The sequence below is a fragment of the Rana temporaria genome, chromosome 1 (assembly GCF_905171775.1).
Source record: "Rana temporaria chromosome 1, aRanTem1.1, whole genome shotgun sequence".
NCBI classification, from domain to species: domain Eukaryota; kingdom Metazoa; phylum Chordata; class Amphibia; order Anura; family Ranidae; genus Rana; species Rana temporaria.
The window spans coordinates 34,934,665-34,962,415 of record NC_053489.1 but is presented as its reverse complement, the minus strand read 5'-3'; the positions used below and the strand labels follow the sequence as shown (position 1 = coordinate 34,962,415).

Below are 27,751 nucleotides of genomic sequence, written 5' to 3'. Positions count from 1 at the left end.
TGATACGCCGTCGTATCTCTGAGTTCGGAAGGGTCGTATCTATGCGCCTGATTCATAGAATCAGGTTACGCATAGATATCCCTAAGATCCGACCAGCGTAAGTGTCTTAGGCTGCATTTTCAGGCTGGCCGCTAGGTGGCGCTTCCGTATGTTTACGCAAGGAATATGCTAATTAGGTAGATACGGCGATTCAGAAACGTACGTTCAGCCAGCGCATTTTTTTACGTCGTTTACGTTAGGCTTTTTTCGGCATATAGTTACCCCTTCTATATGAGGCGTAGCTAATGTTGAGTATGGCCGTCGTTCCCGCGCCGAGTTTTGAAATTTTACGTCGTTTGCGTAAGTCGTTCGCGATTAAGGGCTGGACGTAATTTACGTTCACGTCAAAAGCAATGATGTTTTGCGGCGAATTTTCGAGCATGCGCACTGGGATTTTTTCACGAACGGCGCATGCGCCGTTAAATTTTTTTTTCAAATAAGCGGGGTCAAAGCAAATTTAAATAAAACACGCCCCCAACATCCCCATTTGAATTAGGCTGGCTTACACATACGTTACGCCGCCGTAACTTAGGGCGCAAGTTCTTTCTGAATACGGAACTTGCGCCCAAAGTTACAGCGGCGTAACGTATCTAAGATACGTTACGCCGGCCGGATAGATACGATGAATCCGGCTCCCGAAAAGGAAGACCGGGTGAAGATGGGGGAGGTGGCAGCGCGCTGCTGGAGGGCTTCGTTTTCAGGTACGTTTCACATAATGCGTTGGTATGCGATGCATACTATCACATTGTGGCTTTACCTTGCAGGTTTAAAGAAACAAAAACATCGCTTTAAGCGCACTTACTGTATATGCTTGCTTTGATATGCGAGTGCTTTGGATTACGAGCATTCTCCTGGAAAATCGTAATTCTGTCTTCTCTTCCCAGGTATCCTATGTGAGTCTGTCTACAAGAGAGGCTTATTCCAAAGTGGGACGTGAGCTTCTAGCCTCTATTACTGCTGCACACAGTGACCTCATATCCATTATCCTGGAACGTGTCCAAGAGACCATCGATAAAGTGGGAATGGTGGGATTTTTTATTTATTTTTAATGTTGCATAGTAGTTGAGGTTGAAAAAAGACACAAGTCCAACCTATGTGTGATTATATGTCAGTATTAGATTGTACATTCCTGTATGTTGTGGTCATTCAGATGCTTATCTAATAGTTTTTTTAAACCATCGATGCTCCCTGCTGAGACCACCGCCTGTGGAAGGGAATTCCACATCCTTGCCGCTCTTACAGTAAAGAACCCTCTTGGTAGTTTAAGGTTAAAGTGGAGGTTCACCCTAAAAACAAGTATATACCATTCAATCCAGCATACTGCCGACATGTACAGTATACTGGTTTTTTTTTTTCAGTTTACATACCGTAGTATAGGTATTTTCCCCCCCCGGCTTCCGGGTTGTGAATCCTGCGGGAGTGGGCGTTCCTATTCAGAGACTAAGTGATTGACTTATGACAAAAGCTTCACCCCCGGCACATAATGCGCGTCACCAGTTTCCGAAAGAAATGTCCGAGCGGGCAGGATTCCAGCGGACGGTTTTAAAACACGTCCAGGAATATTTGTCCGCTGGGAAAAGGCCCGGCGGGCAAATGTTTGCTGGAATTCGGCCCGCTCGCGCCCACACACGACCAAACATGTCTGCTGAAACTGGCCCGCGGACCAGTTTCAGCATACATGTTTGGTCGTGTGTACGGGGCCTTAGATTCCTGCTCGTTTTGTCTAGGGGAATCGGCTAGATGTTTTAAAATATGATCCGTACTTACCGTTTACGAGATGCATCCTCTCCGCCGCTTCCGGGTATGGGCTGCGGGACTGGGCGTTCCTATGTTGATTGACAGTCTTCCGAGAGGCTTCCGACGGTCGCATCCATTGCGTCACGATCAAAATCTTTTTGATGGATTAAAATTCGGGAGATTGGGCGCAAAAAGGTGACTCGAGTATAAGCCGAGGGGGGCATTTTCAGCACAAAAAAGTGTATGTAATATACTCGGCTTATACTCAAGTATATACGGTATATAGTTCTATTGTTAAAGCCTGTCTAAACTCTATAGGTAGTACGGCAATTATGACCTACTTGTAAACATTGTGGCGTAAAAAAATATATCTTATATGTCAGGAATAAATATAGCGTTTATAATTGGTATTACGTTGAAGGTCAATTAATTTAGAGGTCAATTTTAAAACTTTTTCTGTGTCTTGCCTACATGTCGGCAATGGCATTCTCCCTTTTTCTTTGTACATTTTGTCTAAAAAGGATCCTAAAATGTCACTTGTGTTGCTGTTCCTCTTATTAGGTTTCATTGTACTTCTTTAAAGAATTGCCTTTACACTGCTGGAAGCCGAGCGCCGCAGAAATCGGCGTCATCAGGAATTGGCTGCTCAACTACAACCTCTCGGAAGTGGAGAACAAACTGGCTTGTATCATCCTGGAGGGCCTCAACTGGGGCACTAGTGACTCGGTATGAAAACAGGAGCCAAGACATTAAGATCTTTTTAATGGGAGTATTTACATGAAACTCCGCCCACCTTATTGAGACCAGTAAGAAGAGTGTCCTCTCCAAACTGGTCCCTGCAGTTGGATGGGTGGAGTGGAGAATCGCTGGACTGCCAAGCTTCTCTTGTGGGTCACAGGACTGCATTTTCTTTTGTTCTCCTGTGATCCAGAATTAGCCGATGGGGAGTTATTGCCCGCTATCAGCTGGCGTGGCAGAACCGCTCTAGGCTTTGGAAGTTGCATTACAATTTGAGTCGGAATCCACACAGCTGCCTAATTGACAGCTTACTCTCAAAAAGCTAAGAGCCCGAAACCTGCGCCTACTCCCTCCCCTGCCCCAGCGCTCCAGTGAGCAGAGCGGAGAGCGGTGACTTACAGCAGACTGAGAACTAAGCGGTCAGCAGTCAGTGATTATTCAGTTCTCCGGCTTAGAGTTGACGTTTGGATAGCTGCAGCATCACAACGATGCTGCAGTATAGAGACGAGTATGTTGGTTTAGTGATTTACAAACCTCAATTTCTCCCTTAACCACTTAAGACCCGGACCTTTAAGCAGCTAAAGGACCCGGCCAGGTTTTGCGTTTCGGCACTTCGTCGCTTTAACAGATAATTGTGCGGTCGTGTGACGTGGCTCCCAAACAAAATTGGCGTCCTTTTTTCCCCACAAATAGAGCTTTCTTTTGGTGGTATTTGATCACCTCTGCGGTTTTTATTTTTTGCGCTATAAACATAAATAGAGCGACAATTTAAAAAAAAAATCAATATTTTTTACTTTTTTCTATAATAAATATCCCCCAAAAATATATAAAAAATATTTTTTTTCCTCAGTTTAGGCCGATACGTATTCTTCTACCTATTTTTGGTAAAAAAAATCGCAATAAGCGTTTATCGGTTGGTTTGCGCCAAATTTATAGCGTTTACAAAATAGGGGATAGTTTTATTGCATTTTATTATTATTATTTTTTTTACTACTAATGGCGGCGATCAGCGATTTTTTTTTTTCGTGACTGCGACATTATAGCGGACACTTCGGACAATTTTGACACATTTTTGGGACCATTGTCATTTTCACAGCAAAAAATGCTATAAAAATGCATTGTTTACTGTGAAAATGACAATTGCAGTTTGGGAGTTAACCACAGGGGGCGCTGTAGGAGTTAGGGTTCACCTAGTGTGTGTTTACAACTGTAGGGGGGTGTGGCTGTAGGTCTGACGTCATCGATCGAGTCTCCCTACAAAAGGGATCACTCGATCGATGCAGCCGCCACAGTGAAGCACGGGGATGCCGAGCGATCGCGAGGGGGCGGCTAGAAACGAATAGACGCGCCCTCGTCCCGGATCGCTCCCCGCGGGTTTCCGACCGCCGCATGTACCGGGGGGGGGTCCCGATCGGACCCCCGACCCATGTCTAGGCAGGGACGTACGGGTACGCCCATCTGCCTGTACGTGCAATTCTGTGGACGTATATGTACATGCGGCGGTCGTTAAGTGGTTAAAGGGGTTGTAAACCATTCTATGCATTGAAGAGAAAAAACTCTTTTAGTGCACCAGCCCCCTAGAGCCCCCCTTTTACTTACCTGAGCCTGATAATTCCTGCACCGGGAAGGAGCACACCCGCTCCAGCGGGAGTCTCGGGTCCTGATTGGATAGATTGATAGCGCAGCCATTGGCTCCCGCTGCTGTCAATCAAATCCAATGACGCAGAAGCCGAGGGCAGAGACGAGTCCTGCTGTCTGTGTCAATGGATGCAGCAGCAGGACAGGGGAGCGTGCCCGCACAAGTCGCCCCAGGGAGAGCGGCTCTCCAATGGGGCACTCGAGAACAGGAGGAGCCAGGAGCGCCAATGAGAGACTCCAGAAGAAGAGGATCGGGCCACTCTGTGCAAAACCAACTGCACAGAGGAGGTAAGTATGACATGTTTGTTTTTTAAAAACAAAAAAATAAGAATGAAGTGCGCTGCCAGAAAACAAGTGTCAAAACTTCTATACCCTTGGTGGATAAACAAATGAATATAGCGATAATGCTGCAATCAAGCATATGACTGTCTAAATGTGTTATACTTTACACACCATTTGGATCCTATAAAGATGTGTTCAAACATACAATGTGAAATTCTTAACAAATGTATGACAAAAAACGAGTGCATTAAAGCGGATGTCCGCTGAAAAAAAAAAAAAAAAATTAAAAGTCAGCAGCTACAAATACTGCTTATCACTCTGCTGCCCCCCCCGCCATCCTCGATGAGGGAACCAGGAAGTGAGGCGCTCCAGCTTCACTGCCCGGTTCCCTACGGCGCATGCGCGAGTCGCCCTGCGCCTGCTGATTGACTCCCGCTGTGCTCTGGGAGCCGAGTGTTCTCAGAACACAACGGGGGGGGGGGGGCACGGTAGGTGACGTCCTGCCCGCAGACTGTAGCCGGGAGTGGGTGCAAATACCTGTCTTTAGACAGGTATCTGCACCCCCCCTGAAAGGTGTCAAATGTGACACCGGAGGTGGGGAGGGATCCGATCAGCGGGTGTTCCACTTTAGGGTGGAGCTCCGCTTTAAATCCACTGTCGATGGATCCAGTATTATGTAAAAAAATCCATAAACAAAAAGTTCATCAGTGTATAAACTACCATGCCCATCCATCTCCTTAAAGTGGTGTTTAAGCCAGTATATACAATCCACACCATCGACTCTGTTTAATAATGTAATCTGCCCGTGTCTTATAATGCAGCTATATACCTGATTTCAGAGCGCTGCTCGGCGCTCCCGTGACCGACTGTCCTTCTCCTCCTCCCCTCCTGACTGACATCAGCGGAGGATTCTCAGCCCCGCCCGCAGCAGTTGTCAGGCCGAGAGAGGAGAGAAGCGTCCGGTCACGTGAGCGTTGCTCTGAAATCAGGTATATAGCTGCAGGGGAAGATTACATTATTAAACAGAGTCGATGGTGTGAATTGTATATAGTGGGTTAACAACCACTTTAAGGAGATGGATGGACACTCTTATTGGGCATGGCAATTTATATATTGATGAACTTTACTGTTTATGGATTTTTTGACGTACTGCAATACTGGATCCATTGACCAGTGGATTTAATGCATTTGTTTTTTATTTTTTGTCATATACCGTATTTATCCGCGTATACCGCGCACTTCTTTTCCCTTAAAATAAGGGGAAAATCGCGGGTGCGCCATATACGCCAAACCCCGCTTCCCGCGCTGTGTTTGAACGCCGCCGCCGACATATACCGAGCGCAGTACACTCGGCCAGGCTCGGCTCCCCTTCGCGGTCACGCCCTGTGCGGCACCGCGAGGGGAGCCAAGCCTGGCCAAGTGTACTGCGCTCTGTATATGTCGGCAGTTGCTTTCAAACACAGCGCAGGAAGCGGGGATCGACTCGGAAACAGCGCAGGAGAAGCGGGGAGGACACCACCAGGGCCGCAGACGGTTGTCGCACCGGACAAGGCCGCCGATGGACGCCGGGCGAGACACCAACGAGGGGCATTTAAACTGAGTATTTTCTTTTTTTTTCTGAAATTTCCCTTACAGGTTGGGGGTGCGCGATATACGCCGGGGCACGTTATATGAAGATAAATACGGTATTTGTTAAAATTTTCACCTTGTTTGAATGCATCTTTATATGATCCAAATATAACGCTTTTTAACCGTGTTACTCGCAATCTGAGGTATTGCTGTATATATCATTTTTTTTATATTTTATAATACTGTCGGTGGGGGGGGTTCATGGGATTGGAGCAAGTAGGGCGACAACGGTGCGTCCTGGAGTTCCCCTTTAAAAATGTGAATAATGTCCTTTGCGATGAGGTTATGACATTGGATGCGATTTGTTTCCCCACACAGGAAACTCTCTTCCTGGATCACACTGTACATATAGAGGTGGCGCTGATGGTTCTGGAGGCTTATCAGAAGTTTATCTCGGACAAGCCATACACTGGAATCATCTCAGAGAGTATTAAACAGGTTGGTTGATCTAAATTAAGAACTTTCTCTCTTTGGTTATCTCTGGATGTGTCTGCTGCCCTGAGTATGACTGTCCTACAACACCTTTTGGACATCCTGAAGTTTGTTATACAGCTATAGAAAATACTTGAAGCCCCTTTCACACGGTGGATAGAATTCAGCTTTTAGCTGTGGATAGATGAAGTTATCTACCGCACCTAAACTCCCACAATGCTTTCCTATGGCCCCCCCATTCACACACTGCGTTTAGCAATGGTTTTCGTTGCATGGGGTTTTGTGCGGTTAGAAAATATTAACCAGGACCGAGCCTCTTTATGAGATTTGGTGTTTACAAGTTAAAACAATTATTTTTTTTTGCTAGAAAATTACCGTATTTATCGGCGTATACCGCACACTTTTTTGCCCTTTTTTGAGCGCAGTACACTCGGGTATAGTCGGGTATAGTCGGGCAGGCTCGGCTCCTCTCGCGGTCACGTCGTGTGCGTCCTGTACGTCGTTTACGCGAGAGGAGCCGAGCCCGTCCAACTATACCCGAGTGTACTCCGCTCGGTATATGTCGGTGAAATGGTTCGAACACAGCGCGGGAAGCGGGGATCGCCGCAGAAGGACGCCGGGCAAGACACCGACGAGGGGCATCCAGACTGTAAGTATTATTTATTTTTTTGCAGGAATCTTCCTTCAAGTTTGGGGGTGCACGCTATACGCCAGGGCGCGTTATAGCCCGATAAATACGGTACTTCGAACCCCCAAACATTATATATATATTTTTTCCTAATACCCTAGAGAATAAAATGGCGGTTATAATACATTCTACTCCTGCTGCTGATAAAAGTGATCTTGTGGCAAATCTGCTGCAGAGACCACTTTTATCTGAAAGAAGACCGCTCACTGAAGGAGAGGATATCTTTGTTATGGCCTCTAGCTGCTGTCATAACAAAGATGTCCCTCTTCAAAGTGCAGACGTATATCGCTGTGAGCTGGTCCATAAATGGTTAAAAGTGTAAAAAAAAATTATAACCGGCAGGCTTTTTTTTTTTTTGTGGAAGAAACTGGTGCGCACAGAGTCCGGTGTAGCTGTGCATTGTAACCAATCAGCTTATAGCTTCAGTTTGTTCAGTTATGCTTTGGCAATACAACTTAGAAGCCGATTGGTTACTATGCACATCTGCTATAACAAAGGGGATGGAAAGGAAACCAATAAAGTAAGGTACACCATGGTCCCGCCAGGTATTTATCCGCACACTCAAATCAAGTGGCACTCAGTGGCTAAGACCCCTCCCTTCTAGACCAGGGTTTGACAAATTTGCTTGGAATCTAGGAGCCAGCTAAAAAAGTTAGGAGCCAGAAAACGCGCCCCGTCCCGACGAGCTTGCGCACAGAAGCGAACACATACGTGAGTAGCGCCGGCATATGTAAACGGTATTCAAACCCCACGTGAGGTATCGCCGCGATCGTTAGAGCGAGAGCAATAATTCTAGCCCTAGACCTCCTCTGTAACTCAAAACATGCAACCTGTAGAATTTTTTAAACGTCGCCTATGGAGATTTTAAAGGGTAAAAGTTTGTCGGCATTCCACGAGCGGACGCAATTTTGAAGCGTGACATGTTGGGTATCAATTTATTCGGCGTAACATTATCTTTCACAATATAAAAAAAAATTGGGCTGACTTTACTGTTGTCTTATTTTTAAATTAAAAAAAGTGTATTTTTTCCCAAAAAAAAGTGCGCTTGTAAGGCCGCTGCGCAAATATGGCGTGACAGAAAGTAGTGCAACGATCGCCATTTTATTCTCTAGGGTGTTGGAATAAAAAATATATATAATGTTTGGGGGTTCTAATTAGAGGGAAGGAGATGGCAGTGAAAAATTACATATTAGAACTGCTGTTTTACTTGTAATGCCAATGGCCACCACCAGATGGCGCAGGTCACAGAAAGAAGCTTGGCACTTCACCAGGCCACAAAGCCGCGGCCTCAATTACTGGCCGTCGCGGGGCCGCTACTGTGCCTCCGTGTGCCTCCACCTCCCCCGCCGCGCGATGACCAGCAACTGAGGCTGCGGCCTTGTAGGCCGCAAAGCCGCGGCCTCAATTACCGGCGGGCACCAGGTCACAATTTCTTGTCGCAATTGCGACCTGGCGCCCTGACTTTGTCGAGCCCTGTTCTAGACTGTAAGCTCTAACAAGCAGGGCCCTCTAATCCCTCCTGTATTGAATTGTATTGTAACTGTACTGTCTTCCCTAATGTTGTAAAGCGCTGCGCAAACTGTTGGCGCTAAATAAATCCTGTATAATAATAATATTAATATGTAAAAATGTGCACTGTGTCAGAAAGAGGGCACAGTGCCAAGTGCCACACAGGAGAGCCCAGGGAAATAATAACCAAAAATTAAACAGTTGAATCAAATTTTTTTTATTGAAAAAACAGACCAATCGTTAAAAAGTAAGCAAAAAATTCTACACCAAACATCACAAATAGACGAGATAGTCTGGGGACAAGGACAAACTAAAAATAAAACACACAAGACAACTTTTTACTTTTACTTTTACTATACACAACTGCACCAGATTCTTTGTGCACCAGTCATAGCAAATTTCCCCCACAGTGTCTTTTGTGCAATAAAGTTTTCCTACCTGCCTATTCACAGGCAGGTAGATACAAGATGGAGGCATTTGCATCATCCTGGCATGGACTATTGTGTGTGTGTGTGGGGGGGGGGCATTGGAGTCCCTTAACCACTTAAGACCCGGACCTTTAGGCAGCTAAAGGACCCGGCCAGGTTTTGCGATTCGGCACTGCGTCGCTTTAACAGACAATTGCGCGCTCGTGCGACGTGGCTCCCAAACAAAATTGGCGTCCTTTTTTCCCCACAAATAGAGCTTTCTTTTGGTGGTATTTGATCACCTCTGCGGTTTTTATTTTTTGCGCTATAAACAAAAATAGAGCGACAATTTTGAAAAAAATGCAATATTTTTTACTTTTTGCTATAATAAATATCCCCCAAAAACATATATAAAAAATGTTTTTCCTCAGTTTAGGCCGATACGTATTCTTCTACATATTTTTGGTAAAAAAAATTGCAATAAGCATTTATCGGTTGATTTGCGCAAAATTCATAGCGTTTACAAAATAGGGGATAGTTTTGTTTTGCATTTTTTTTTATTCTTTTTTTTTTTACTACTAATGGCGACGATCAGCGTTTTTTTTTCGTGACTGCGACATTATGGCGGACACTTCGGACAATTTTGACACATTTAAAATGCATTGTTTACTGTGAAAATGACAATTGCAGTTTGGGAGTTAACCACAAGGGGGCGCTGATGGGGTTATGTGTGACCTCATGTGTGTTTACAACTGTAGGGGGTGTGGCTGTAGGTGTGACGTCATCGATTGTGTATTCCTATAAAAGGGATCACACGATTGATGACGCCGCCACGGGGAAGCCGTGTTTACATACAGCTCTCCCCTCCGGGGAGCGATCGCGGGACTCCAGCGGCGATCGGGTCCGAGGGTCCCGGAGCTTCCGACCGGGTCACGGGCAGGGCGCACGCCCGCGACCCACGGCTGGGTACAAGCATAGGACGTATCTGTACGTGCTTGTGCCCAGCCGTGCCATTCTGCCGACGTAAATGTGCAGGAGGCGGTCCTTAAGTGGTTAATTTGCATAGATTTCCTCTCACTTCCTGTTTGGCTATGGGGCAGGAAGTGAAGGGAAATCTCTGCAATGGGACAGGGATGGTAAAAAATAAACAAACAGGGGCTATAACCCTTCCTTACACTATCCAACATAAAATAAAAAAGTGTTGCCTATAGTTCTACGTTGGACACAACATTTCTGATAATTTTATGGGGAGGACTAAGAAGATATAACCATGCCAATGGTGCAGCAGAAAACATATAGCACAGTGAGGAAGGTAGTGAGGAAGGTTTGTAGTCCAGGATGATGGGACAGTCAAAATTAGATGCACCCCCACAGTTGTGGAATGCTGGCCGCCTGCATACTGGAAGCAGAGTGGCCGCTTTATGGGGGCACTAGACTAATTTGCCTCTCTGCCCAGTCTGCCCCAAAAGATTGGCGCTACACTAACAGTGTAGCGCAAGCCGGCGGGCACTCTTTCCGTGCTGCCCCCCCCCCCCCCCCCTGCAAAGTGCTGCTCTAGGCCTGGGCCTTGTTGGCCTAGGCCAGGATACAGCGTTGGGTGTCATAACATTAGGCTTTCTGGGCCATATTCTCAAACAAGTTACGCCGGTGTATCTACTGATACACCGGCGTAAATCGAATTTCCCGCCGGCGTATCATTGTTTTGTATTCACAAAACAATATACGCCGGATTTAGGCTAGGATCCGACTAGTGTAAGTCACTTACACTGTCGGATCTTAAATGTAATTCGTCGCTGGCCGCTAGGTGGCGTTTACGTTCAGGTCTCATTTGTTTATGCAAATGAGCCTGATACGCCGATTCCCGAACGAAATCGCGTCGCTTACGTCGTTTGCGTAAGGTTACCCCTGCTATATGAGGGGTAACCTTACGCCAGTCCCACGTATGCCATGTTAAGTATGGCGTCGGGTCCGCGTCGTCTTTTCCTGTCGGGTACGTCGTTTTTACGAAGTCGTTCTTGAATACGACTTTACGTCAATGACGCACACGTCGGCGTCATTGACGTTTTCCGCCGAGAACTGGAGGACACGCCGGGCCAATTACACTACGCCGCCCCAAACTACGGAGCAAGTGTTTGGGGAATACAACACTTGCTCCTGTAAGTTGGGGCGGCGTAGTGTAAATGGCTTACGCTACGCCCGCCTCAAATCTACGAGAATCTGGCCCTCTGAATTTATAAAATCTTTTATTTAAAAATAAAGTGATGGTTTTTCCTTGAAATTTTTATATAGCACCAACAGTTTGCACAGCGCTTTACAATATAAAGGGAGACAATACAGCAACTATACAGTTCACTACAGGAGGGTTAGGAGCGCCCTGCTACTGGGAGCTTACGATCTAATCGTTGAATATCACACCAAATTTACTCCAGGAATTGTATGCTTTTCCATTTAGGTTTCTTACCTGGCCAGCATCGTCCGGACAGGACAGACCCCGGAAGCCTCCTTTAACCAGTGGGCCTGGGATTTGGTCTTGAGACTTAAGTTACACAGGAACGATCGTCCCGAGCAGCTGTGCGATGCTGTGCCGGATCTGACGGAAGCGAATGTACTACATCCCGTTCTGAAGGCCGTGAAATCCAGCGTCCCCATTGGCTGTTACATTGCTCTGGCAGCGGCCTCGGCTGGGCACACGTGAGTTCGCTTAGTCCAGTGTCTGTTCATTTTTGTATTCTCTTATTTTTTTTATCCAAACAAGTTTTCTTTGACTTCCAGACCCCCCCCCATAGAAAACCAAGCTCCAGACAGACTGTCCAATAGCTAGATTCAGAGAGGGTGTCCTAACTTTGCCGCGGCGTAGCGTATCGTGTTTACACTACGCCGCCGTAAGTTAGCGAGGCAAGTACATGATTCACAAAGTACTTGCCTGCTAAGTTATGGCGGCGTAGCGTAAATCGGGCGGGCGTAATGGCGCCTAATTCAAATTTAGCTGAGGGGGCATGTTTTATGTTAATGGAGCTTGACCTGACCTGATTGACGTTTTTTTGGAACGGCGCATGCGCCGTCCGCCTACATATCCCAGTGTGCATTGCGGCAACGTATGGGCCTATTGGTTTCGACGTGGACGTAAATGACGTAAATCCCTATTCACGGACGACTTACGCAAACAACGTAACATTTTCGAATTTCGACGCGGGAACGGCGGCCATACTTTAACATTACTATTCCAACTATTTGATGGAATAACTTTAGGCCTGATAATGCGTTACGCCGTTTACGTATCTGTACTGCGTCGGCCGGGCGTACGTTCGTGAATAGGCGTATCTAGTGATTTACATATTCTACGCCGACCGCAATGGAAGCGCCACCTAGCGGCCAGCCTAAATATTGCACCCTAAGATAGGTTTAAGTGTATCTCTGTTTGAGAATACACTTAAACTTAGGTCGGCGCAGATTCCGAGTTAGGTCGGCGTATCTACTGATACGCCGACCTAACTCTATGTGAATCTAGCTACAAGTCTATAAGTTGCCTTAACCGCTTGCCGACCAGCCGCCACAGTTTTACGACGGCAGGTCGGCTCTCCTGGGCGAGATCACGTAATATTACGTCATCTCGCCGAGCAGCCAATAGGGGCGCGTGCACGCCCCCCTTGTTCCCGATCCCGGCGCGTGTGCCTGGCGGGCGTTTTGCCGCCGGGCACCTGCGTTTGCACGTTACAGAGCGAGGACCGAGAGCTGTGTGTGTAAACACACAGCTCCCGGTCCTGTCAGGGGGGGAAATGACCTATCGCCTGTTCATACAATGTATGAACAGCGATTTGTCATTTCCCCAAGTCAGTCCACCCCCCCCTTCAGTTAGAACACACCCAGGGAACATACTTAACCCCTTCCTCACCCCTTAATGTTAACCCCTTCCCTGCCAGTGGCATTTTTATAGTAATCAATGCATTTTTTTTATCACTGATCGCTATAAAAATGCCAATGGTCTCAAAAATGTGTCAAAAAGTGTCCGCCATAATGTCGCAGTGGCGATAAAAATCGCTGATCGCCGCCATTACTAGTAAAAAAATTTTTTTTTATAAAAATGCCATAAAACTATGCCCTATTTTGTAAACGCTATGGGGCAGATCCACAAAGATCTGCTCCGGCGCATCGTATCTGAGATTCGAACCTGGCTTTGGTTCGAATCCATAAAGATTTTGCGCCGTAAGTTACGGCGGCGTAGTGTATCTCAAGCGGCGTAACGGCGCGGAATTCAGATTGGGCGGGTAGGGGGCGTGTTTCATTTAAATGAAGCGCGCCCCGCACCGAACGAACTGCGCATGCGCCGTCACTAAATTTCCCGCCGTGCATTGGGCGAAATGACGTCGCAAGGACGTCATTGGTTTTGACCTGGACGTAAATTACGTCCATCCCGATTCACGAACGACTTGCGCAAAAAAAAAAAAAAATAGAAATTATACACGGGAACGACGGCCATACTTAACATTGAGTACGCCACAAAATAGCAGCTTTAACTATACGCCGAAAAAAGCCGACTAGAGACGACGTAAAGGAATGCGCCGGCCGCTCGTACGTTCGTGGATCGTCGGAAATGGCTAATTTTCATACTCGATGCGGAAAACGAAGGGAATGCCACCCAGCGGGCGCCGAAGAATTGCATCTTAGATACGAAGACGTACGCCTGACGGATCTAACCCAGATGCCGTCGTATCTTGTTTTGAGGATTCAAAACAACGATACGACGCGGGAAATTTGAAATAAACGAAAATTCTTGTACGACAGAAAAAAAAAATCAGAAGTGATGTCATGTGTTGTAGTGTATTTGTATTGTATTTTCGTACAACTATACAGACTAAACAAAAATCGCACGATCTGGTATCGTACGAGGAAATTTTTTCGTGCTTGTCCGATCGAATAATGGCTCTCAAAAGCTCTGTACTAACGATCTGATTATCGTATGATTCTTCCTCGGACCACAGTTTTCGTACGATATTCGGAACGTGTGTAAGGGCCATGAGGTACTGCCCATTAAGGTGCGTTGGCATGCCATTCATAATGATCAGCACCACAGTGCACCAATGTACATAACGTGTGTTACTGCAGCACAGTGGTGCAAATGGGCCTTAATTGTTTTTACTTGCCCAGGTTCATTTATGAAAAATGTTATATATGTTTATCTTAGAGCAGCTTGAGGATCAAAAGTCAAACTATGAAGTAAAGGTTTTCCTCTGTATGTCTGTGTGGTCATATCTAGGCTTTGTCTTCCATCTTGTTTGACTTCTTTTGTCTCCACAGTGTGGACAAGTTCTGCGCGGAAGGAGTGATGATGTTTGGGGACTTGGTGCAAGCGAGACATCTGCGTGCCGTGGTCCATATTCTGGATAAAATCCTGCCCATGTTTTACCCATGTCCCAGCTATCTACTGAAAAATGAACTGTGAGTCTTCTCTCTTCTAATCCTGAACAAACAAGTGTTCAAAGGGACTAGATAGACTCTTTTAACCACTTCCTTACCGGGCCTATTCTGGCACTTCTCTCCTACATGCAAAAATCATATTCTATTTGCTAGAAAACATTATATGTTTTTTTTTTAGCACACTAGGGAATAAAATGGCGGTCATTGCAACTTTTTATCTTGCACGGTATTTGCGCAATCATTTTTCAAACGCTTAAAAAAAAAAAAAAAAAAAAAAAGGTTTCATGAATTAACCACTTAAGGACCCCCTACCGACGATATACGTCGGCAGAATGGCACGGCTGGGCACATCCACATACATGGCTCTTTAAGCCCAGCGGTGGGGTCACGGGCGCGCACCGCGGGCGCGTGCATGCGACCCGGTCCGAAGCTCCTTGGCCGCGGGACTCGCGGACCCGATCGCCCCTGGAGTCCCGCGATTGGTCTTTGGAGTTGAAGAACGGGGAGAGCTGTGTGTAAACACGGCTTCCCCGTTCTTCACTGTGGCGGCGTCATCGATCGTGTATTCCCTTTTATAGGGAATCACAATCAATGACGTCACACCTACAGCCACACCCCCCTACAGTTAGAAACACAAATGAGGTCACACTTAACCCCTTCAGCACCCCCTTTGTGGTTAACTCCCAAACTGCAACTGTCATTTTCACAGTAAACAATGCATTCTAAATGCATTTTTGCTGTGAAAATGACAATGGTCCCAAAAATGTGTAAAAATTGTCCGAAGTATCCGCCATAATGTCGCAGTCACGAAAACAAATCACTGATCGCCGCCATTAGTAGTAAAAAAAAAAAAATGAATAAAAATGCAATAAAACTATCCCCTTTTTTGTAAACGCTTCAAATTTTGCGCACACCAACCGATAAACGCTTATTGCGATTTTTTTTTTTTTTAACCAAAAATAGGTAGAAGAATACGTATCGGCCTAAACTGAGGACATTTTTTTTTATATATATATATTTTTGGGGGATATTTATTACAGCAAAAAGTAAAAAATATTGAATTTTTTTCAAAATTGTCGCTCTATTTTTGTTTATAGCGCAAAAAATAAAAACCGCAGAGGTGATCAAATACCACCAAAAGAAAGCTCTACTTGTGGGGAAAAAAGGACCCCAATTTTGTTTGGGAGTCACGTCGCACGACCGCATCGATACCTCACATGTGTGAACTATACACCGTTTTCATATGTGGGCGGGACTTGCGTATGCGTTCGCTTCTGTGTGCGAGGGGACAGGGGCACGTAATAAAAAAAATGTGATCACTTTTATTCCTATTACAAGAAATGTAAACATCCCTTGTAATAGAAATAAGCATGACAGGTCCTCTTTACAGTAATATATGGGGGGGGGGGGGGTGTCAATAAGACCTCACATCTCACCTCTAGGCTGGGAAGCCTGAAATAATAATAAAAAAAAAAACGATCACAGCCGAAGCGGCGGCGTTTTTTTTTAATGCAGAGGCCGGGCGTGACGTCATAACATCGCGCCTGGCCTCCGAACAATCATAGAGACTTTGGCGACCATCTGGTTCGCCGTAAATCTCTATGGTAGGCATCCAACACTAAAGACTAAAGACTACAGACTAAAGTACTGACACTTTATTCAAAATATGGTTTAGACTAAATGTTACATTAGAGGCAAAGATTTGGTGGGTCAGTTTGACTTTTTTAAAGGCAGAAGCAAGAGGGACCATCATACCTGAAGCCAATTTTTGGTTGGCTAAAATGTTTTTTGGGTCAATTTAAATTCAGATTAGATTCATCTGCCTATTTACCTGTTTATGGAGATGGCAGATTAAAGCGGAGTTCCAACTTAAACTTTTTGTTAAGTCAGCAGCTACAAATACTGCAGCTGCTGAATTTTAACAATCGGACACTTACCTGTCTCAGGGTCCAGCGATGCGGGGGAACGAAGCCCCACTCTTCTACCCTCAGCGGCGCTGGCATCACTACTGTGGCGCCCTGCTGTGGCTTCACAGACCGGGCACGCACTGTGCGTTTGCGCGAGCCGCGCTGCACACTGTGACTGGCCGGGCAATCATCTGGGACCTGTGACGTGTCCCAGATGATTGCAGAGAGGGAGGGGGAGAGGTGAACTTCCTTCCGGTTGCCCCGGGAGGAAGTGGGAGCTGAAACCCTCTAAAAATAGGGTTTCGGCTCCCCCCCCCCTAAAACAAATGACATGCGAAATGTGGCATGTCAGGGGGTCACCTTGACTTAAAGTGGAAGTTTCATTTTTGGATGGAACTTCGCTTTAAGGATGTCCCTCATCTCACCGTCAAATGCTATGTTCCCATCACTCCTCTTTGGAATACTACTGATGATGTAACTCCTGTGCAGGAGCCCCAGCACCCGGCTATATTCTCTTACAGATGCACCCCCTTTTTCCCTTCCCAGGGAAATATTTATAGGTAAAGTTCATTCGGGGATCAGGATGGACATTTTTTCCCCTGCTGTAGCAAATTGGATCATACTTTGCTGGGGTTTTTCGCCTTCCTCTGGATCAACTGTTGGGTATAGGCTTGTGTATATGTGATTGTATATTTTTTTATTGGTTGACCTACAGTAGGTGTTTGTGATATTGTGCTTTTAGCACGACAGCGTCGCGCTGATACTCGGCGACATGGTGCCGAGATCTCGCCGACATCGCACTCACTGGAATAGTGACAGCACATCCCAGCAAGCGCGTCATAGAAGCGACGGTAGATCCGACTTGGATTCCCGCCAATTCTACACGTGTGCGGCGTTTGTTATGAATCCTGAAGGGGAAGTCCCCGCCGGATTTTAAATAAAAATCCGGCATGGGTCCCCCCTCAGGAGCATACCGGGCCCTTAGGTCTGTTATGGGTTGTAAGGAGAGCCCCCCTACGCCGAAAAAACGGCGTAGGGGGTCCCCCTACAATCCATACCAGACCCGTATCCAAAGCACGCTACCCGGCCAGCCAGGAAGGGAGTGGGGACGAGCGAGCGCCCCCCCCCCCCTCCTGAGCCGTACCAGGCTGCATGCCCTCAACATGGGGGGGTTGGGTGCTCTGGGGCAGGGGGGCGCACTGCGGCCCCCCCACCTCAGAGCACCCTGTCCCCATGTTGATGAGGACAGGGCCCCTTCCCGACAACCCTGGCCGTTGGTTGTCGGGGTATGCGGGCGGGAGGCTTATCGGAATCTGGGAGCCCCCTTTAATAAGGGGGCCCCCAGATACCGGCCCCCCACCCTAAGTGAATGAGTATGGGGTACATCGTACCCCTACCCATTCACCTGCAAGAAAAGTGGTAAAAACACAAATAAACCACACAGTGTATTAAAATATTTTATTTTTCTGCTCCGGAGGGGCCTCCCCTGTCTTCTTTATTAGCTCTTTTACCAGGGGAGGCTTCTTCTTTGACGTCTTCGGGTGGGTGGGGGCCGCCGTCTGGTTCTCTTCCACCGCCGGGGGGGGGTGGCTTTTAAAAAAGCCCCCACCCCCCCGGCGGGTTTCCTCCGGCGTCTTCGGCGGGGCTCTTCTTCTTCCGCTATCCCGACGGGTCTTCTCCGCTATCCGGGGGGTCTCGCCGCTCTCCGCTGTTGACTCGTCGCACCCCGGTTCTTCGTCTCGCTGTCCGGTCCCTTCTTCCGTGCTGTACGTCTTCTTCCGTGCTGTGAGTTCTTCTTCCGCGCTGTGACGTCATGTTCTTCACTTCTCTTCTTCTCCCGATGTTGACACGCCGGTCCTCCTCGCTGAAATGACGGATGCGCGCATTGCATCGGACCTATATAGGCCTCACAGTCCCATCATGCTCTGTACCTACCCATGTGATACCTACCCACGTGGGTACCTACACACCGTATAGCGATGGACTGTTCTCCCTGTGAAGGAATAACATTTAGGCCCCTTTGAGACTTGTTGCGACTTGTCCTGCGACTTGGGACTACAAAGTCGCATGACAAGTCGTACCCCATGATATCCAATGAGTACCATTCATATCTGTGCGACTTCAAGTCGCACCAACTTCAAAGTAAGTCCCTGTACTACTTTGGTCCAACTTTGATGCGAGTTACATAGGCATTCCACCAAGTCGTGTCAAAATCACGCCAAAATCATGCAGCTTTGAAGTCGCGGTAGTGTGAAAGGGGTCTTGGCTGTATTGGTATTATAGATGTGATGATGATGGTTCTAATGTTTATAGAGATCTTCTTCTCTCCTGAGATTTCTCATCTTGTCCTCTCCTATTCAGGTTCCTGTCCTATATACAGCTCTTCCTGCAGCTGGACAGCGGGGTTCCTCAGGGGATGACTATGCAGATGACTCACAAGGTCACCCAGCACCTGACTTCCATCAACTACGGGGAGAATGTCAAGCTGCTCACTAACATGGTCCAGGTGAGTCCAGGAATTGGAGGAGAGGATTGGCTGCTCCGAGGATTGAAGGCCATACCCAGTTGCGGCTGGTGCTCAAAATTTTTGGCGGGGCGCAAACAAACGAAAACAAAAAAAACATCAATTGCAGCCTCACTGTGCCCAGCAATTGCAGCCTCACTGTGCCCATCAATTGCAGCCTCACTGTGCCCATCAATTGCAGCCTCACTGTGCCCATCAATTGCAGCCTCACTGTGCCCATCAATTGCAGCCTCACTGTGCCCATCAATTGAAGCCTCACTGTGCCCATCAATTGAAGCCTCACTGTGCCCATGCCATCAATTGTCGCCTCACTGTGCCATGCCATCAATTGTCGCCACTGTGCCATGCCATCAATTGTCGCCACTGTGCCATGCCATCAATTGTCGCCACTGTGCCATGCCATCAATTGTCGCCAGTGTGCCATGCCATCAATTCTCACCAATGTGCCCATCAATTGCCACCAGTTTTGCCCCCTCAAAACCCCCCACTTACCGTTCTCGGGTCTGTCATCCTCCCTCCTCGCTCCCTCGATGTCTTCTCCCGAGTCCCGCCCTCGATGTCGCTTCAGCCAATCTGGTTACCGGTAACCAGACCCGGTGAACCTGATTGGCTGAGACGAGTGCCGGTGTCAACCCTGTGCGTCCCCTGGTTAACCATTTGGAAGCTGATTAGAGCCAACAGGCTGTAATCGGAAAGCCTATGGGAGCCGCTGGCTCTGATAAGCACTTCCAAGAACCAACAAACTAATGTTATTCAGATGGCCGGCGCTCACAAGGGGGCCGGCCATTTGAATAGTGGGCGGCAGAGGCGCCGGCGACAATACTTGAGTGACGGCGCAGGGGAGAGAGGGGGCGGCGCTCCTGCGCCCACTATGGACGCACCGCTGCTGGCCATACCTGTTTAAATGATTTAGGCCATCACCACCCAGAACAGGATTTTGGGCAAATGTGATCCTTAGTTTAGTGGTCCTAGAGCAGACTCAAATGGTGGCTATCACTTCTGGCTTTCTCTCTCTTTCATTATAATAACATATTAACAATCTACGTGATGGTCTTTGGGAGGAGGTAGAAGATGGGATGTCCAAGCGCTTCTTCTGCAATGGAACATTCTAGAGAGGAAGTATCACAATCTCTGGAGAAATGACATGTCTTCTTTTCTTTTTCTTTCCCATAGACCCACATTGCTGCAAGCACTAATCCCAATGAAGTGGGCCCGGTGGCGGTGCTGGAGTTCTGGACTCAGGTCCTCATAAGTCAGCAGCTGTGGCACAGAGATAAAGGCAGCCTGCACCTCATGGACCAGCTCTGTAAAGCGGCATTCAGATACATGGAGGAGGAGTGTGTGCAGAAACTGCTCTACCAACAGCACAAGGTAACCGGCATAGGTGCATTAGGGTGTGCGCTTCAAAGCTTAAACACATGGTAGCGATCACTTACTGTGTTCATTCACAAAGGGAAGGGGCCATAGGGGCAATCTGCACAAGGTGATTAGGGTGTGCCCGGGCACACCCTGTGCGCACACCTATGGTAACCCGGGAGTACATAGTGGGCACCATCCATAACAGAAGACTGTTTTACTTGCACCCAGTTAGATGTTTCTATGGTTGACAATGAAACAAAATATCTGACTGGGCAGGGCTGTCTTAATGAGAGGGCACACCTGGGCACTGTCCAGGGGCCCCAGCTGCATGGGGGGCCCCACCCTTTTTCTCAAAGCAGCTGGTCCTTGAGCCCGGGCTGCCCCTCAACATCCCAGATATCCCCCCAGCACTCTGACCCCTCTACACCCCAGATATCCCCCCCAGCACTCTGACCCCTCTACACCCCAGATATCCCCCCCCCCAGAACTCTGACCCCTCTACACCCCAGATATCCCCCCCCCCAGCACTCTGACCCCTCTACACCCTAGATATCCCCCCAGCACTCTGACCCCTCTACACTCCAGATATCCCCCCAGAACTCTGACCCCTCTACACCCCAGATATCCCCCCAGCACTCTGACCCCTCTACACCCCAGATATCCCCCCAGAACCCTGTCCCCTCTACACACCAGATATCCCCCCAGAACTCTGACCCCTCTACACCCCAGATATCTCCCCAGCACTCTGACCCCTCTACACCCCAGATATCCCCCCAGAACCCTGTCCCCTCTACACACCAGATATCCCCCCAGCACTCTGACCCCTCTACACCCCAGATATCCCCCCAGAACTCTGACCCCTCTACACCCCAGATCTCCCCCCAGCACTCTGACCCCTCTACACCCCAGATATCCCCCCAGCACTCTGACCCCTCTACACCCCAGATCTCCCCCCAGCACTCTGACCCCTCTACACCCCAGATATTCCCCCAGCACTCTGACCCCTCTACACCCCAGATATCCCCCCAGAACTCTGACCCCTCTACACCCCAGATCTCCCCCCAGCACTCTGACCCCTCTACACCCCAGATATTCCCCCAGCACTCTGACCCCTCTACACCCTAGATATCCCCTACCTCCTACCTACGTGATTTCTGTTTACCTGCACTGTCTCCATTGTAGGGGCCCCAGAGCATTACTTTGCCCAGGGGCCCATGATGCTATTAAGACGGCCCTGTGACTGGGTATCGTGTGTAGTATAGATGTCTCTCCTTTACCTGGGGCAATTGAAAGGCTGACCTGCTTCTCCCAATTCTGTCTTCCCTTTTTGTTTTTTTGTTTTTTTAGGATGCTCTTGGATATCACTGTGACCGCGGCATTCTCTCCTCTTTCGTTGGCTGGATTGTCGCCGGCAATGTTACTCCTTCATTTATTGATTCCAACTACAACCCTTCTCAGGTACTAAGAGTAATTTCCTAATGGAAACATCGGGCCCATTTTTCTTGATAAACATTGTTTTCAGACAAGTTATTCTGCGCAGTGCTTGCCCTATTTTTCTTTTTTTTAGCAGGGGTTCACTGGTACTGAAAACTTTTCAAGGGTTCCTCTGTGTTGAAAAGGTTGAGAACGGCTGCTTTCTTTTGACCATTTGTAATACTCTCATGAAACTAATTTGTCCTTTCAGATCTGGTTCTCATGGACTGTGCTGAACACAGAATCTTTGTTTGAAGAGGATTCCCAACTACGGCGGGTTGTGGAATATGAGTTACTCAGCAAATCGATCTCACCAGATCAAGCTCTTAAGGTATCGCCTCCAGGAGCTTAAGATCAAACTTAAGGCCCTTTTAATCCAGGCTGCTGTATAATGCAAATTCCAACCAAATTCTCTGCCTAGAAAGAGTCTAAATCAGGGATCCTCAAACTACGGCTCTCCAGCTGTTGCAGAACTACACATCCCATGAGGCATTGTAAACCTCTGACATTCACAGACACGACTAGGCATGATGGGAATTGTAGTTCCTGAACAACTAGAGGGCCATAGTTTGAAGATCCCTGGTCTAAAGCCTCATACACACGATCGGATTTTCTGCGGAAAAAGCATAGGACTTTTGTCCGAAGGGCGTTGGGCGTGAACTTGTATTGCATACAAACGGCAAAGAATGGTTGGCCAACAAACGCAAAACTATGTGTTTCTCTTTCGTTCATAGACGGACACAGCCTCCTTTGACCTTAGGGTTATGCTTCTTCCTACCAGGAGATTTAGGCAGAATTCTACAGCACTTAAGGTGTTAAAAACTTTCCTTCATGCCGCTCCTCCCAGGGGGCGTGGCTCCCCCAGGCATAACCCACACCCTGCTCCAGCAGCTTCAGTTTGTTTCTGCCTAACCGTCAGGAGAGTCAGGCTCTCTCTGGAGTCCTGGACTCTGGAGTTTTTTCTTGCAAATTTTTTTGCATTTTGCGAGTTTTTTCCTCGTTTTTTTATTTTATTTTTATTTTTGAATCCTGCGATTCTTCTATCAACAGCCGACTGGGTGACAGGCTGGGTCCTCGACCCGTGTAGTCCCCCCAGGTTCGGCCTTCGAGTGTGTGCCGGCTCCGCTTTGGGATGTCCACGACAGGCCCCATTGCTCCAGGGGCGGCCGGGGAACTTCGGTTCTAGGGCACACATATGACCGGTCTCTATGGCCTTGTCACAGTGTGTCTGGCTGACAACCATGCCGTTCGCGGACGTTGGTTCTGTCTGGGATACCTCCAGCCGGGTAGTCGCAGGACAGGTAAGTAGTGGCCCCTTACTCAGGTAAGTGGTCTGGCTGGAATGTTTTCCCTTGGGAGGTCGACTGAGGGTTTTTTCCCTGCTTTCCTCTCTCCCTTATTCCTCTCCCTCCTTCCCCCTTTGGGTGACGGCTGTGCAGGTTTTTTTTTTCTCTGGGGCTCATTTTTTTTTTTTTTCACCCGGGTATGGCTGGGGCTGTTCTGTGTCACTGCAGGGGACTGTGGTGGTCATTATGGGCGTTTTTGTGTGTGCTGTGTGCTGTTTTAGTGTACTGTCTTTTTTGGGTACACTGTCTTTTTAAAACTGCGCCATGGCGGGCATTTTGCCGGAGCCGCGCTTGTGTTATTCGGCGGCCATTTTCTTGTGGCCGGCGCCGTTTTCAGCACTAGTTCGGCCTCTAGTGGCCGTTTCGGCGGAGAAAAAAGACCGCGAATCCTCTGAGGGGACAGACGCAGCGCTGCAGCTTCTCCTCAGCACACACTTGTCCTTCACAGACCGCGCTGTACCAGGGGGGTGGTGAGTCTCAGGGGGCCCCATACTGTGCTCTAGCGGCCGGGAGGTGACCTGTGGGGGACTTTTTTCCTGCCATTGGCAGTGGGGGTGACACGGCAGCTGCAATATGGAGCCTGAATCAGGCCCCTCATTCCTCACAATGCCGGAATTAACCCTTAGCGCCCCTTCCCCTGCCACATCTGTTGAGTCGGTGTCGGCTGTCCTGGAGTCTTTTCTCACCAGGTTTGAAGCTGCCAGTGCTCGGTTGGGGGGTAAAAAGCGCCCCCCCCCAGGAGGCTGTTTCTGGGGATATCTCTGACGCAGAATCTGATAACGCTGTTGCTGCTTCTGGTTCTGTCATGTCAGAGGATGCGGGCTTAACCCACATGGACAGCGAGGATGACTCTGCTGCGGAGTCTGCTGATAAGGAATTTGTTGGAGCTCTTATTACTGCGGTACGTGAGACTCTTCATTTAGAGGATGTGGCGGAGACACCAGCGGTGTCAGTCCCTTTTGGATTCCGCAAACCACCGCGTACCGCTAAGGTATTCCCCTGTGTTCCTTATCTGGACAATATGTTGTATAAGGAATGGGATACACCGCAGAAGGCTTTTACTGTTCCTAAAAGCTTTGCTACCCGTTACCCCCTGGAGGAGGACTTTTTGAAAAAATGGGTCACTCCTCCGTCGGTGGACCCTCCTGTGTCCAGACTGAGTAAGGCTACTACGTTGCCTATGGAGGGGGCTCCTGCTTTCAAGGACCCGGCTGATAGGAGAGTGGAGGCCGTGGCCCGCGCCCTGTTCTCGGTAGTGGGTTCGGTGGTGAGGCCGGCTCTGGCCGGAGCCCTGGTTGCTCAGACGCTAACTGAAAGGGCGAAGCTCCTGCTGCAGGAGCTGGAGGTCCAAGGTGCTTCCGAGTCCTCTAGGGACCTGGCTGAACAGTTGATTCAGGGTCAGAAGTTTCTCTGTGAGGCGGCTATGGATTCGATTCCCTTGCTTTCCAGGGCTTCTGTCTACGCAGTGGTTCTGCGCCGCCTTATATGGCTGAAGTGCTGGTCGGCTGACCAGTCCTCAAAAAAGGCCTTGATAGATTTGCCCTTTAAGGGCGGACGGCTTTTTGGGGCATCCCTGGATGACATCATTAAGGATGCCACTGGAGGTAAGAGCACTTTGCTCCCTCAGGCGGGGAACGGTAAGGAACCTCGCCGCAAGCAAGGTCCTACTTTTACTACCCCTAAGCGGTTTTTTTTCGTGCGCCCAGCGCGGCTGGAAAAGGTCCGCAAGGTGCAAAAGCACCTGCTGCCGGGCGTAAGCGCCCCTGGTTCAACAAACCAAACAAGCCTGCGGACAAGCCTGCTTCCGCATGAAGGTCTGCCCCCGCCCGGGTCTCGGGTGGGGGGACGGCTTCACAACTTCGCGGATCGGTGGAATTCTCTTCTGACCGACCGTTGGGTTTGCGAGGTGGTCGCCTCGGGGTACAAGATAGAGTTCCTCTCTTGTCCCCCAAACAGATTTTCTTTATCGTACATCACGGGACACAGAGCGGCATTCATTACTATATGGGTTATATGGAGTACCTTCAGGTGTAGACACTGGCAATCTCAAACAGGAAATGCCCCTCTCTATATAACCCCCTCCCATAGGAGGAGTACCTCAGTTTTTACGCCAGTGTCTTAGGTGTTAGTCATGGTTTAGCTTGCCTCCGCATCCTTGGGATTAGGTGAGCTACCGGTTCTGTCCAAAAAAGCCTCAGCGCTAAAGTGGTCAGTAACCGGACCCCAAACCCTTGGGGTATAGCCCATAATGCTTTTCTTTTTAGAGAGCTGGACCCTGGGCCCAGAACTTAGAAACCTTTGCGTACCTAAAGTTTTCTGTTGCCAGGGTGCTATATGGGCCCAGGACAGTGGATCCTTCATAGGAACCCAGGGCCTGAAGGTCTAGACATCCCCACGGAGATGGGGGAAGATTGGGCCTCTTGCTTGGCAAAGTCCTGCGGCATGGAGCAGGTAAGTGAGGGGAAAACTTGCGGAACTTGGTTCTTAGCAGGTTTTTTTCTGGGGGGTCACAGGGGACATGCCTAAAGTTATGCACTGCATCTGGCAAACTAGTCACATATCATAAAGATAGGATGGCTCTCTATGTATTATTCCCCATAAGATGTGACCTCCCTTGTAGTGTTGGAAAAGCATTGAGTGGGGCCTGTGTTATATAAAAATATATGTGTGTGTCAGAGAGCTTTGCTTACCTGCAGGCCTCCAGGCGATGCTCCATTCAGTCTTCCTCCTCAGAGCCTGCAAGCAGGCAAAACGCTGACCTCCTCATGGTTCCAAGCTGCAGGCTGCAGTTTGCTGGAACAGAGAGGTCCCTTCCTCCCAAAATCCCCCCCCTCCCCCCCCCTGTCGGGAGGGGCATTTCCTGTTTGAGATGGCTGGGGGGGAAGGGCGGGTCAGTGGCTTAAAGGAAGGGGCGGCCCTTCCTTGTTTGTTTGTTCCATTCAATACTTTGGAACTGAGGAGAAAGACCAGAGCGGCAGCACGGGGCGCCGAGGACACACAGTGGCCAGAAAGGATATTGCAGTCTTCAGAGGACTGTTTTTTCAAGCCTAGAAATAGGCTGTTTCTTTTCCATCTCATAGTTTTTCTTTGCAATACTACTCAGGGGGACAGAATGTTTTTTCTTTCCTGGATTTGAAACAAAAACGAAAAAAAAAAAAAAAAAAAAAAAAGTCATCTAGGGGAGAGGAAGCATTTTTTTATCCCCCAAACAGGTGTTTGGACAATTAACTTTTATAGTTCCAAATACCAATAGGTAGCAGGTGTACCTCGGTATTGTACCATGGTATGCCGCTGTTTTCCCTACAGGGAGCCTTGGGGCCATCGGGATCTGGGGCTGGAGCTGACGCGGGTCAGTCCAACCCTAAGATGGTCACGGAGGAGGTATTACTCACCTCTTTAAAAGAGGGCAGTAAGCGGAATAGATCTCCGTCGCCCGAGCGCGGACCCTCAGAAGAGGAGGTCCTTTCCTCAGGGGAATTGGACGACCTCTTGGACAAGGACCAAGTAGGTTCAGGGATCGAAGACCCGGATACAGAGGAGTCTGGGGCAGTCTCCCTGAGGGAGAGCTGGTGGATTCAAGGATTGTCGGACTTGGTCCATAGGGCATTCAACTTGCCAGTACCAGATCTCCAGGTATCGACGGTTTCAGCTTTGGGCTCACTGAGGGCGCCTCAAAGCAATGCTGTGTTTCCGATCCATCCTCTATTAGAGGGAATTTTGTTCCAAGATTGGAACAAGCCAGATAAGATCTTCTTACCACCTAAAAGGTTCTCTGTCCTATATCCTATGGAAGAAAAATTTTCCAAAAGATGGGCTACTCCTGCAGTGGACGCAGCCATCTCATGTGTTAACAGATCGTTAACATGCCCTGTAGAAAACATACAGGTGTTCAAGGATCCAGTTGATAAGCGCTTGGAAGCACTACTTAAGAACTCCTTCACTACTGCAGGGGCAGTAGTACAGCCAGCTGTGGCTGCGATTGGGGTCGCTCAAGCATTATCGGATCAATTTAAGCAGATGCTTAAACTTATTCCGGCCCAGCAGGCAGAAAAATTTTCGGATGTCCCTAAGGCCATATGTTTTACGGTAGACGCAATCAAGGATTCTATCCAGCAAGCGTCACGTTTATCGTTATCCCTTATCCATATGAGAAGACTCTTATGGTTAAAAAGCTGGGAGGCTGAGCCCCCATGCAAGAAGCTCCTGGTAGGGTTCCCCTTCCATGGAGGACGACTCTTCGGAGAAGACCTAGATAAATACATTCAGACCATTTCAAACGGCAAGAGTAATCTCTTGCCAACTAAGAAGAAGGTTCAGGGACCTGCGTTTAAACGACAGTATTCCCCTGGGCAGGGGCCCTCTAATGCCAAGCAGTATCGACGGCCTCCTGCAAAAGCAAACTTCGGCTTCAACAGCAGATCACAAGGACAGGCTGTTAGAGGCAAAAGGCAGTGGTTTCGCAAACCAGCAAAACCAGCCCCCAAGCCAACCTTATGAAGGGGCGCCCCCACCCACGAAGGTGGGGGGAAGGCTGCGACTCTTTTCAGAGATTTGGGAAGCCAGCATTCCCGACGAGTGGGTACGGTCTTCCGTGGCCACAGGCTACAAATTAGATTTCCTAAGGTTTC

At 48.5% G+C, this 27,751-nt stretch overlaps 1 protein-coding gene across 1 annotated transcript in view; it reads left to right on the top strand.

The window, feature by feature from the left end:
- EPG5 (ectopic P-granules autophagy protein 5 homolog) overlaps positions 1–27,751 on the top strand; it is a 186,254-nt gene that overhangs the window by 48,152 nt on the left and 110,351 nt on the right. Inside the window, 9 exon segments of the mRNA XM_040336244.1 lie at positions 924–1,064; positions 2,338–2,502; positions 6,382–6,501; positions 11,552–11,790; positions 14,395–14,535; positions 18,783–18,927; positions 20,119–20,316; positions 21,652–21,762; positions 21,989–22,108. Of these exon segments, the coding sequence (XP_040192178.1) occupies positions 924–1,064; positions 2,338–2,502; positions 6,382–6,501; positions 11,552–11,790; positions 14,395–14,535; positions 18,783–18,927; positions 20,119–20,316; positions 21,652–21,762; positions 21,989–22,108 (1,380 nt within the window).